This window comes from Corvus kubaryi, unplaced genomic scaffold (assembly GCF_017639235.1).
Source record: "Corvus kubaryi isolate FWS band 111438036 unplaced genomic scaffold, C.kubaryi_AGA036_p1.0 37385, whole genome shotgun sequence".
NCBI lineage: Eukaryota > Metazoa > Chordata > Aves > Passeriformes > Corvidae > Corvus > Corvus kubaryi.
The window spans coordinates 31,760,083-31,773,729 of NW_024581127.1; the positions used below are offsets into that span (position 1 = coordinate 31,760,083).

Here is a 13,647-nt window from a genome sequence, read left to right on the forward strand (position 1 = left end):
CCTGTCAGAGTTTGGCTCCAAACCCCAATCTCCAGAGTCTCAGCCCAGGACCAAAAACCTTGAAATTAAACGATCCTCTCCACTTCTCCCACCCAATCAGCAAATTGTATGAGAGAACTCAGCAGAGGAACCTCCTCTGCCTTTCCACAGATATTTCTGTGCCCATTACCTGATCAGAGGCTGGTGTAAAGCCACCAGGGATGCATGCACCGTGACGGAGACCACGGACAGGTGGAAATAGTCAAACATGACAGGAACATGATGGTGCAGCCCTCTGCGGGGGTGGAAGTGCAGACACAGCGTGCGGCTGCTGATCACGGGGATCGCTGGGACATCCCTCAGCCTGCAAGGGAAAGGGGTTTACCGGGGTTAGGGAAAGGCTGAGCTGTCACAGCCTGTAAGGTGCTACAGGTAGCAGACAGAGACAGCTTGAGGTGAGATTTTATCACTCCCTACCTTCATACGGGTTAACATAACTGAAGAGCATCTTGTGCTGTACTTGTGCCAAACAGAAATATTAATGCTAATATAGATATAATTAATATAAATAGAAATACAAAAAATGAAGAATATATGTAGAGTTATATATTAATGTATGGTATAAAAGAAGAACAGATGTGACACAATTCTGGTTTTCCCTGGTGGTTGCCCTTGATGTCCAGCTATGCACTAGTAGGGACATCAAGATCTAAATAGCAGAAGGGAATGCATTTAGCAAACAGTTCAGATTATTTGAGTGAGGGACAGCACACTGCTTGTGATTTTCCAACAATCAGCTGAAGCAATCTGTGAGAGTTAGAAGCAGTCCTGTATCAGACACAGCTGAAAACATTCAGAATACCTTTCCAGATTGTCAATCTGAAAAAACTTTTTGGAAGAGGTCAAAACTCAAAAGAGAAAGTGAAGCAACTGAGAGAAACAGTACATGTTGGATTAGCTTCTCCATTTTTTTCTTTTTTTTTTAGTAAATAAAAGTCAAGACTTTAATTTAAAGTTTGTTTATAACCGTTCCAGAATAACCATCCTAGTGTGCAGTCAACCACATGACATCTGAGTCATCTGTAAGACAGGAGACTGAGCTGTAAAGCTGGAGCATGCCTAACCACATCCTCCCAAGGCAAGTGAAACTTCTAAAGAGGAATTATTTTACAGCATTAAAGATACTTCTGAAGCCTTTTTTTTTTCCAAAGCTAAGAAAACCTAAGAAGAGATGGTTGAGTGGTGCATGGTTAGCCCCAAGAAATGTTTCAATTATATTTGCAGAATATAATTTTCTAAAAGTCACTACTTTAGTTTATAGCAAGTCACACTAATCTTTCAGGTGATAATAGAAATTAAGTGTATGGGTTAGAGCACAATTTAATAACTTAAATGTTTCAGTTCTTTTTATTCTTGGCTGTAACTTAATGTTTTTCTTTCTTCAAGGCCCATAAGACAGTCAAGTACCCCTCATCGGAGAGAACAAGTTTTCTCTTTTTGTATCTTGAAGATAACAGAAAGATGTTCTTGAAATTTGTTTAGGTGCTCTGTGGGTATGAATAAAATCCCATGGGGACAGTCTCAGCACGAAACACAGCTCAGATGCTTTCTCTGCACACTCTACCACTCCCCATAAATGCTGCTCCAGTCATTGGAACACTTTTTCCTGATTCAGGGAGGCTAAATAACATCTGGGATCACACTTTCTGCTGTGTCTCAGGAAGGGATGCTACTCCCACTTCACCTGAGATCACAGAACCAAATTCAGCTAGAGGGAATCAAATTCAATGGGAAAACTTTTTCCTCCTAAAACATAGAGGCAGCTCCGGTTCTTAGTAGAAGAAGAGTACTTATCATGTTCATACTCCTGTCTTCACCTAGAAAATACTTCATCGCCTCCTGAGATAAATGCATTCCTGAGTCACAGACCCTGACCACATGGAGGTCTATGATGGTATTCCTTTTAACAGCAGCAGAGATAGAGCAACACTTAGAACCTTTGAAAAACTCACACTTCAAGGAGAAAAAATGTTTTTCCTTTAAAGAGGAATATGAGATACACTTTTCAAATACAGAGAGGAGAAACAGGGAAACTTCAACACTAAGGCAAAGGGAAGCCTTATTAAAGCTCTCCCTTTTTAAAAAGGACTCATTTCATCAAAGTAATTTTCCAATTGAACGGGTCCCCACATTACCAACTGAGCTTTAAACCAGCACTTACTGTTGTTCACTATCAGTAAAGTGCAGGTCCAGCTTGAGCTGAAAGTCTGCCTCATTCAATGCATCTTCCACCTGCAAAAAGAGAGAGACAAGGTTACCTTTGTAAGTTGGCACCTACAACACAGAAGGCAAAGCTGGGTGGGTTTGTCTGATAAGAGCAAAGGCAAAACCACACAGCAACAGCAGTATGACAGCACAGAGACAGAAAGAAGCAAATGTGACAGTGAGTCGAGATAATCGCTGAAGGAGTCAGAGGGAACCAGAGCAGTCAGAGGTGTTATCTGCCCCCAGGTGCCCTGACATGTCAAAAAAATCACTCCAGATGAGGAAACAGAGAGCATTAAGCTCTGCATTTGTTGGATACTTGCTCTTTGCACACCAGGAGGGAGAGGAGCATTTCTGTAGCTGCTCTCCCTCCCCGAGTGAGCCTTTGTTTGGGTTGTCTTGTCAGCTGAAAGAAATCAAGGGTTTTCTTGGATGAGAAAGAGCCACAAATCCTTGTGGTTACCTTCCTGTAACTAACACACATTTCAAACTTTACAGCTTAAAACACTCAGAAATGGCTCAAATAATTCTGGAAATTTCTTATCACTCATCATTAATCTTTGAGTTTATGTCCCAGCAAACCAAAGCTTTCCTGCCCCCCGGTCACTCTTTCAGGCCCTTAGCAGATTCATGGAGGTAGTTTGTCATGGATTCTCAGGTAGACCATTTTTCTTCCAAAATTCTAAGGCCTTTGTTGTTTTTAGAACTAAAACAGAAGTTTAACTTGTTGCATGGCTGAGCATGTGGCACAATTCTGCTCATCAAAACCACTGAAGAAATCATGTGTGACTCACTGGTACCTCCATTCTAACTCATCTAACAGGTCCCATCAGTAAAATTGCCCTTCTTTTCTTGTCAATAAAATAGTTTGATTGGATTTTTGGAGACAGTGCTGGATCTGATAGTTCATTAGCTTCACCTGGAAAGAACTAAATTGGATAACACATCCAAGCTTGGCACAGTTAAAACTGTAATCAATGGAAATAAATAAATTAGAAGGGAAGAGGATTAAGCTGTCCAGCACTTTCTCATTCACTCCTTTGAAATGTCAATTCTTCACCAAGAAAAATAGGTTTAGTAGAATAAAAAAATAAATTTCTAACAACCTAAATGGAAATATGAGCAAAAAAATACACATTTTATAACCAAAATAGTCTTTTTGTGTGAACGTAAACATATGACAGAATACAACAGGAGGTGCACAGAAATAAAGGTGGAAAAATGAAGGTATTCTCTGTGGATATGGTGTTATAAGTACAACTTATTTTTACTCAATTTTTTCCAGAAAAAGGTGAGGTGAGATGTATGGTTCTGTCTTCTGTCAGTGACAAGCAACAAGAAGAAGCAGAGTACCTGCTCCATCCTGAGGTACCCATTGGAGAAGGGCAATTAATTTCTGTTTGTGCCTGTGTCTTTCCACTGACCATAGATATAGCTTAGAGAAATATCTTGGTCTAGATACACTTGCATTTTAGATGGCTTTAAACAGGCAAGATGAACTCTGCTTTCCAAAGCTGATCATCATCTTCTTAACAACAGACCACAGACTACACTAAAAATGCACTGAAGGCAACATCAGAGGCATCTACCCTGCTCTGACAGGTAGGATTCATAAAATATGTAACATAAACCGTGTTAAGCCAGGTTTTCCAATGGTGTAACTGCATCGACAATGTACAATATTTTCCTGTTGAAATAAGAAAATTGAGAGCCAAGGATGTGATGTGCTTTGACAAAATCCTGAAAGATGTTAAATTTAATCCCTTCTGAAGTAATGTGGCATTTCTTCTAGCATGGGCACAGGCATAGAGATGTAAGAGGAAAATTCCCACTTCTATTTACTGAAAATGTGCTTTCTCTTTTATGATTGTCTCAAAAAACCTGGAAGCATGCCTTTCATTAAAAAAAAAATTTAAAACTAGAAGATTTTTTCCTTTTTAATGAGTTGTTGTCACTAAAAATCACAGTTTCTGGCAGTGGCAAAGAAAGTAATCATTAGTGAAGCTACATTCTGAATTTAAACCAGGAATTCAGTATAGTGCTTCAGACAAAGCAAACCTCCTCCTCCTCCTCCTTCAAATAAAGGGATGAAATTTTGGGTCTGTGCCCAACACTGCTGAGCACATGCAACTGCAACTGAGATCTGAGCGGGTGCTCAAAACAAGTTCCGTAGCTGGTGACACTCTCCCAAAACACCTTGAGGCAATGAGCAGACGCCTGAGAGACCAAGAGATACTCTTCACTGCATGGGGTCATGCAGTAAGGTGCATGAATTGGATATTTTTAATCCCCAAACTGTATTGAAATCAGACTGACCAGAATAGTGCAAAACCCCACCTAAAATCAATCACAGTTCTCACTACAGAGGTAACGTTTTCCCTTTTCTATTGGGGGTGAAAATATTAAGTGAAAATGGGACAGTTAATCAAAAAGTGGATTCTTCATGAGAGAATATCATTACAAGGCTTATGCAGAGGTTGAGACACAGCAGAATTACTTACAGGAACTACTTGGCATGGTACTATACAGCTTTGATACCTGCTGGAGTTTCCTCTGGTTTACTTTTTTCCACTTATTAGAGACATAAGACTCTTTACACAGGAAAACAACAAAATGGTCTTTTCGTAGCTCATACAGAAGAGCAGCTGATACTTCTCTCATTCCTTGACCTCCTGAATGAAATAATATTGTCCTTAAATGAAATACTGGTTGCTTATTTTAGCATTAATGAGACTGTTATAGTTCTGTCCACAGTTATTCTTTACAGACTGTACAATTTTCCAAGAGTTTGATAGACTATGTGATTTTTTTTTCTCTTGAAAAAGAGTTTTGAATTTTCACATCAAATCCCATAAAAAACTACTCTGAAAAATTTATCTGAAATATAATTAGTGTTTGAATGCCTAGGCTAAGTAGTGTCCTCTCAGATATTCTGTAAAGGGTATTCCAGTGGGGTTTTTTAATACTTCTTTGATCTTTTAGAAGAAAAATCACAATTCATGAAAGAGAAAATAAAGATCCATCCCTGGAAGTGTTCAAGGCCAGGCTGGATGGGGCTTTGAGCAACCTGGTCTCATGTAAGTTGACCCTGCCCATGCCAGAGGGTTGGAACTAGGTGATGTTTAAGATTCTTTCCAACCCAAACCATTCTGTGATTCTATGATCTGTGTTTGTAGAAATACATTCATACTAAACAAGGAATATTTTTCTGTTCTGTAATATTCTATACACCTAAACTCCCACCTTGGGCCTCATAGCATGTGCAAAAATACCCCATATTCATCTCTGAGCACACATAATTTTACAGAAGGTGATGTCAAGAGTTCAGGCTGTTTCCTAAGTTCTGACTATCTTGCCAAAGCCCTGCACTCACAGGGAAATGCATTTTATTAAATGCTGTTCAAAATATGTACAATAGGAAGTATTTGCATATGAAAAGTAAAATTATTTTATACAATAAAAAGTATATACAAAGCAAAGTACTCCAATTTCTGTTGGATTGGCCTGGAATCAAATGCATAATTTCACGTTTGCATGCTAATTTTTTCATCTTTGGTTTAGCTTTTAAGAGCTGTGATAATACTGATAACTGAAGCTTCCTGCATCCTTTTGATGTATCTCCCTAATATTTAACCATTTAGCCAGAGTGTCATACTGAATGATCTGAATGTCCCCGCTCACTTAAATTTCTCTGGGAAATACGCAATCTAACATACTGTCATATTCCAGCCTGCCTCACTCTGTCCTCTCCCTGCTAAATTTTCCCTGAACAGGGCCAGCAAGAAAGAAGCCAGACAAGTTACCTGTTCCAATGTTTGATGAAAGAGGCAAAGCTTCTTCTCTGATAAAAAAGAAAGCAAAAGCTTATGAAAATAAATTAGAGTTCTTTGTAGCAACAAAGGCTGCCCCAGCCCTGCAATATGGTTTCCCTTGAATTCAAAAAATTTTGTATGCTGGGATAATATAGAAAAAGGCATCCAATAAATCAGAGAGTTTTAAAGCACCATTTATATGGTGAAAAGTATGTTCAGTGCCACTTCAAAGCAAATAATAGCACTTCCTTACATTTAATTCCTAACAAAAAAAAAAGAGATGTATTTACATATTTAAGCTTATCTGGAGCTTATGCTAGAGGAGGAAGGGCAGAATAAAAAAAAAAAAATAGCAAATTACCTAATTTGGACATTAACATTTGTTTTGCTGTTTGGTTGTCTTTGTCTATTTGGGTTTTTTTGTCTATCTCAGCAAAACATCTCATCAGAAAAACCACCTGAGCACCAGGAGGAACAATGCTCCCTTAATATAATATTGGATAATTCCAGCTCTCACAGCAGAAACTGCATGGACTGTATGAACTCGATACTTCCATTACCCAGACTAACTCTTTTGTCTATTTATCATAACTTCTTCCATCCACAGAAAAAAACAGTGAACAGAACCTTCACCCTGAACCAAGAAAAATCACCATAGCACACAAGAGGCACAAAAAAGGATTCACATCTGTTGTGTGCTAAATAAATTAGGAGTTATGAACGTAGATGATACTTAAAACACTTTAAAAATCTCTAGGTGTCTTGCCAACACCACATTGCAAGGATTTCATCCAACATAGGAGATTATGCGACAAAGATATAAAGCTGTCACTGAATTGTTGTGGATATAGTAGTGGCACACTTCGGTCTCTCCCACATTTATATCAGATTTGCAAAGCTGTGGAGGACAAGACATCAAGGCAGAAAAAAGAAGCCTAAGAGCATTAAACAGAAGTGAATTGTGCTAATCTGCTCAATACAAACAAATTTTTACAGATCTTTATTTTTGTATTTGATTCTTTAGAGTGCCTTCAGCAACTCACCTGGAACAACAAACCTGTTTATCCTCTTATTCTACATCCATGAAAACCCAAAGCTATTGCATCATACAGAGAAAGCTGACTTTCTATGTGCAAAACCTCTCTGTAAGTACAGAATTGGGCAGCTGTCCTCTTCCCAAGGGATCTCCTATGGAAAGCCAAGTGGTGCTGCACGCAGCACATCAAGAGTCACAAGGACTTTTAGCTGTGACGAATCTTGTGGGCTGTTTTTATTTTCCATTTTGTGAGTGTACAAATTTCCCAAATAATAATGCAAAAATCATCAGAAATCATCCCTGCTCAACACAGTGGAAACTGCTGTAATTTGAGGGGAGGAGTATTTAGTCAGAAATATTCCATAGAGGAAGGATAGAATTAATATTGGATAAAGCATGCTGGGACATTTTCCTAACAAATATTGATAGACTTGCATTTAGTAATTTTTCATGTAAGCACAAACCAACAATTCTAGGGAGGAATAAATCAATGACACTATCTTAAAAAAAAATCAAACCAAACCAAACCAGCAAAAAGAAAGTGGGAGAGAAAAGGAAGCATGTTAAGCTTAAATTAGGTTCTCAAGCTGTTTTAATCTAGATCTATATATAACACATATATATATGCTTTGAAATAGGGCAAAAAAAATTTTAAATCACATCATGATCAAGTATAAAGTTATACAAAGGACAGGTGAGTATCTCTGGCTCTAAGTTCAACACACAGCACATGATACACTCTGGCTGTGTAACTCGTAGGGTCTCTTTTTGATGGCAAGATGACTTTTCAAAGATGCTGACATTGTGTTTCTTGTCACCACTGAGAGCAAGTACCAATGCCATACATTTTGTACCAGTCCTTGGGCAGGCAAAGCCTGGCGATGGCACACTGGACACACCTGAATGCCATTCTACTGTGATACTTTCTCCCCTTCCTATTTAAGATTTCAGTAAAACAGTGCTCTCTGTGAAACAAGATTGCTCCACCCGTGTAGCTCTTGGGAACAGGAATTATAGCTGGAAGACATTGGTTTCACATCAGTAAGATTAAACTAAAGGTGCTCTACAAGATGGGTGTCTCAGATCTTGTTCTTACCTTGTGGGGGTGCTCCTATTGGCTGAAGGAGTGGACGGAAAAAGGGGAGAAGAGTCTCGGGATGGACCTATTGTAGCTGAGGTACCACAGAAAGCAAAGGGGTTGTACACGGACTTTAAAGAAGGGCGAGCTCCCCAGCAGCTCTCCCATGGACTCCTGCAGTCAGGAGCACCAAGGACAAAGTCCAGGAAACCTCTGAGGGGTGGAAAGGGACTGGGTAGCTGTAGAAAATTTCAGTCACAAGAGAGAGGATGAGAAAAAAAGTAATAATAATGGATGGCAATAGAAGCTGGTCCTAGAAAGAAGCAGCAGACTCCCAGTTTTCTCAGGTGGGGCTGATCGGCACAGCTGTATAAAATGAGTGATCCAGTGCACAAAGGACAAATTATGTTCGAGACACTTGAGTTTCTGATATACTGATTTACCAGTGTACGTCAACATCTTATTCCACTAGAAAACCAAGGTGATGCCTTAGGTTTTTAACTTTTATATTTTTCAAATCCTGTACTGCCTAGTGTGTAACTTTGAAGTTTCATGTGGCCTGTTAGCTACTGTTCTCTCATGCTTGTTAGACATAACAAACCCTCTCCAGGCTTGCTCTTCAAGGACACCAGGCCCCAAAATGTGTAAACTAAAAGCCTCTGAAGAGGAGGGACAAACTTGGGGTAATTACATCATTAACTGAGGTTATAATTGGAGAATTAACCCTGATATGTAAATGGATCAAACTTACAAAAGTGTGAAGAACCCGTGACCCAGGGTCCATCTTGGGTGTAGCCTTTTGACTGCCAAGGGTGTACCTTTGAAGGCCCTTCAAATAAATACCTACTTTTATGCTCTTATTTTTGTCTAGTCTCTGTTTTTAGATGGCCACCTCAAGGCATCATTTTTTTGGCACCCCAGATGGGACGACAAGGTTTCTGGAAATCTTCTGGACTGAGAAAGATCTGGCTCAGCTCCTCATAAGCAGGCACGATGCAGAGGGTCTGTCTGACCTCATGCAGAGGTTTATAGTGTCAGCATTTACAAACAAATAAATCACAGGTACTGATGGGTACAGGACAGTCAATCTCCTTCTAATGCAGCTGCTGCTGCATTGGTCAGATAAATCATGTTGTTCCCTCCACCAGCTGCCTTCATTAGACCTCTGACAGCACATGGAGCTCTTCACAACTTCTGAAATGGCCACACCTGTGCAATGCACACCTGAAGTTAAGTAAGAGGAATCCCAACCCTGCTGGTTTTTATGTGCATCCCAAAACAACTCACCCTTTCACCATCCAGAAGCAGGTGCACTCTGAAGTTCATCGACTCATTAAGAATGATCTCTTCATTTCTGTACAAAATCTGAAATATTCTGCTGTAAACGTTGTTTTCATGAACGCAGGCCGAGCAAAGGCTGGAATCACCTGCACAAAACACAGACAGACTCCTGGTGTAATTTCAGCAGGGAGATTATTTTTTATCCTATGACTTCATTCCAGGGTTACCTAGGTATTACTTGTAAGAAACACTTGCATTCTCAATAATTAATGGTAGTAGAGCAGACTGTTACTGTGGGTTGCAGGTTCACAGACATATATTTAAAGAAAACAAATGTTAAACTGTAGGCAGGGTGGATTCCAAAATGAGAATACTTGATCCTGTGACAGCTCTTATCCTATTAACTTTCTTTCTAATAAAAGCTAAAGCATCAAATGCTTAACTCAGTGCACCCAGCACCATGGGGACTGTGGGTGTTCACCTGTGAAACTTCATCTCTTATCTGCAATGGGCATCTTTCAGAAGAGGGAGTTTTCTTGTCATCTCTGGTTCTCCCAGAGGTTACTACCTGGGAGGGGGGACCATAATCAATAGCAGCTCTTGAATGTAGAAACTGGAAGTGCAGAGACATCTTGTTAAAATACAGAAACATAAAAACATAGTCTTTGTTTTCAAGATGCCTTTGTAATCCTTCAGGTCCTTGGCACATGTGAGAGATGCCAATTTGGTCCAAAAAACTGAGATAAATCTGAGGAACTCAAGAACCAAAACCCTGTAGCTTCTCCACATCAAATTCAGCCAATAGCTTCACCTGTGTGCTGATGTATCACATCATCACAAATAAACATCAAATAAACTCAGATGGGATTTAGCCTTCCTAACTTTCAGGTGCCTCCAGTGTATGTATTTTATTTTGGTTACAATGGAGCCTGTGGAATTTAGGATATCATTAAAAAAAAAAATAAGTTCATGCTTTATACTGAGCCAAATTTTTGCTTCAAGTCTACTGCTTGTTGAGCAATTCCCCTTTCAGTAAAACCGTGACTTGCTGAGTTGTACAAACCCACACTGGAGGCAACAATTTGTACTACAGTGAATCCCTTCCAGAGGAGCCTGCAATGATGGTGTGACTTTTAAATGAACAACTGGGCACCAGAGCTAGGCACTTCCAAGGTGTGTCTTGGCTGGTAATCAGAATCCCCTGCTAATTCTACTTTTGTAACCCCAGAGCAACAAAGGTCTGAAAAATTTACTTAGAGCTGGTTTTGTCCCTTTCCTGTAGGAATCTGAGTTCTTGAAATATAATCCTTTAGCAAAAGGTATTTTCAAACTCTCCTGACAAGGGGTGCTTAAAAAAAGGTGTACCTGAACCAGTCCTTCAGAGAGAGACAGATCTGTGATCATCATCAGGAAGTCAGAAGGCACATGCTTTTTAGAAAGTATAGTTTTTCAGAAGGTACTTCTGGGAATTTTCCCCTTTGAAGAATTGTTTTGGATCCACCAGCTGTGGTGAGATAAAAGTCCAGGGGCTGCTGGTTTGTCAGGAGTTTCAAATCAGGACAAGTCTGTTCTGCTGAGGTTTGTACATAATTTGCAGTCATAGGTCAGTGAGTCAAAACTGACAGAGGATTAAATATTTTATGAGATAAATTTTGGTTAGAGGCAATAAAAATAGAAGAATAGAAAGGACTTCAAAACAACCAAAAAACCCAAAGAAAAAGGTACTGAAGACAAGTATACAAGTGAATGGAGTTTTGTCATTATAATGATTAATTTTGTGGTGCCAGTCTGCTGGAACTGGAACAGCATGGACACCGAAATATCTCAAAAAAGACAAACAAACAAACAAACAAACACATAATATGGGGCAGAATTGACTAAATGCCAATAAGACCAATAGGACTTGAGCTAATTAATTAGCAGAAGCATTGTGATGTCATCCAGGCTATATTAAAATAATTTTCCTATTACTGACTTTTATCAAGCACACCCAGGAGCAGCCCAAGTATTTCTTCCTGCTATTGCTCTTCCCATCACCCATCCTGCACAATAGTTATGCATAAATCCAGGCAGCCTAGATAAATAAACATTTATTTTCATGTGCTACACCAGTTAGGCTAGAATGTTTCAGCCTGATTAGCTCTTCAAAAGCATGCAGCCATATTTATTTTAATTTAAACCTCATGATATTACAGACACTGCAAAAATCATATTAGAGGTATAATGCATTCTTACTCCTAGCTGGCAGACAAAGGAAACTTTATGTTATTTGATTTGGATATTGATATACTGGCACTCTTCTCAGATGGAAAGCTTAATCTCATTTTCTTTTCAAACACACTCCTGAGCAGACCACTCCTCATGTGTAATTGCTTTAGGAGCTGGCTTTGAAAGGTGGCATAAGGAGTCATTTCTCTTGTTGGAAAGGTCAAAGCCAATGACACACTACAGTGTTTGGGGCTGCCTCAAATCAGAGTATGATGTTACAGGGCCAAAAATCACTGGTTTAAGCAGGGAGACCTACTTTGCAGACATCTGGCAGAGAACTACAGCAGATGAGTGACTAATCCTCCCCTAAACTCATCCATCCCTGCCTACTCAAACGGCCACAGGCAGTTTCTTCCCTCTTAGAGTATGACCTAAGGCTGCAGCAGGAATTTCCTCAGAGGAGAGCTTGGCAGTCTTGGCAGTGCTGACAGCAATGCAGGGATCCTGCCTCTCAAATCAAAGGGGAATGACAACATCTCTACAGATGTTTTCCTTCAGGCTGCAGCACCTACTGGTGAATTCTGTGCTTTAAGGTACAGACAGGGACCAGGCTACATCACTTTGCTTGAGCTTCTTGCACTAACTAGAAGTGGTTGCTGCTACAAACATATCCTTCCTTAGCCTACTCCATGAAAGCACCATCATCCCAGAACCTTTTCCAAACTTCCCCTATTCCTGGAATTCCTTCTGAAACTTATGTCTCTCTAAACCCTAGGCGTGTCTGCTGACAGACAGTGGCACTAAGGCTGGCATTTGTCACAGCTGCCACCATTCAGAGAGAGCTGCTGGCAGAAGACACAGCAGGTGCATCCCTGTGTTCACACAAGCGCCTTGTCCTTTGGCAGAGGAGGGTGTGAGACAGAAGATCAGAACCATAGGTTTTCCCACATCTATTTCTAGCACAACTTCAGCAAACATCTCAGCACTCACAGGCAGCCCAAAGGAGACAGGCACAATCAGTAGACACTGCTGGGAGCTCCCATTCCCAGGTGAGACCTGGAGGTAGGAGTCTACTGACCTGCATTTATTCTACAGTTTCAAAGGCTTGAGCTTTGGTGAATACAGAAAAGAACTCTAATTTTGTGGTAGTGAATTTTTGATCAGTAAATTTACCTGTCAGGAGATTTATTTGGGACACGTACCGTATTCCTTAAGCTAGAAGGAATCCTGTTTTCCCGTCTCCTCTTCCTAAATGTCTATTCCATTTACTGCTTATTGTCTTTGGGTTGAATAGTTCTTTAATTTATCTGGAAAGCAAAAGAGCTCTCAGGGCTGTGAGAAACATGGTAAGTATGAAGAGGAGAGTTGTGCTCCACAGGCATTCAGAGAATGAGAAAAGCCTGTTTATGCATCCTTCTCTTACTATTCTTACCATGCCATCCCACCATCATTCCTAAAAATTCCTTCACAGGTTACTGAAGAATGGCATTTTTAAAAAGGAAGGGAAAAAGACTCTTTGCAGTTGTGGATGCTTTCATACACAGGGTATTTGCACAGACCAGCCACTATATCATGTCCTGATTTCCCACTCTCTCCATATGCAATCTTCCAAGCTTCCCCATATACACTCTAGTCTACCTAACTTAACTTTCCCATCTGGGAGTTTCTATAGATGGAGGTTTCTAAATATTATTGCAGCACATCATACAGAAATTACTCATCTCTTTAAAGATTCAGAGAGAGGTTATTTAGATCCTGGAGGCCCCTGAAAAATTCTTTCCAGATAATCTTACAAGAAAGGAATTGATGGATAGTTGACCTGTAAACAATTTTGTTACATATTTACAACCTAATTTAGTGAGAATAGAAACCATATTAATCTGACCACTGCCAGGACAAAGGCACTGAGGTGGATTGGGTTGGTGGATGTCTGAGGCAGGTGAGAGGAGAGGAGAGGAGAGGAGAGGAGAGGAGAGGAGAGGAGAGGA

General features: G+C 40.0%; 1 protein-coding gene across 8 annotated transcripts in view; it reads right to left on the reverse strand.

Annotated features, from left to right (window-relative positions):
* Positions 1–13,647, reverse strand: part of FAM135B (family with sequence similarity 135 member B) — a 271,697-nt gene that overhangs the window by 65,378 nt on the left and 192,672 nt on the right. For all 8 annotated transcript variants that reach the window (XM_042036041.1, XM_042036040.1, XM_042036042.1 and 5 more), the window contains 3 exons: positions 9,458–9,597; positions 2,201–2,271; positions 170–343 (listed from right to left, as the gene is read on the reverse strand). In XM_042036041.1, coding sequence (XP_041891975.1) covers positions 170–343; positions 2,201–2,271; positions 9,458–9,597 — 385 coding nt within the window. The remainder of the gene's footprint in view (positions 1–169; positions 344–2,200; positions 2,272–9,457; positions 9,598–13,647) is intronic.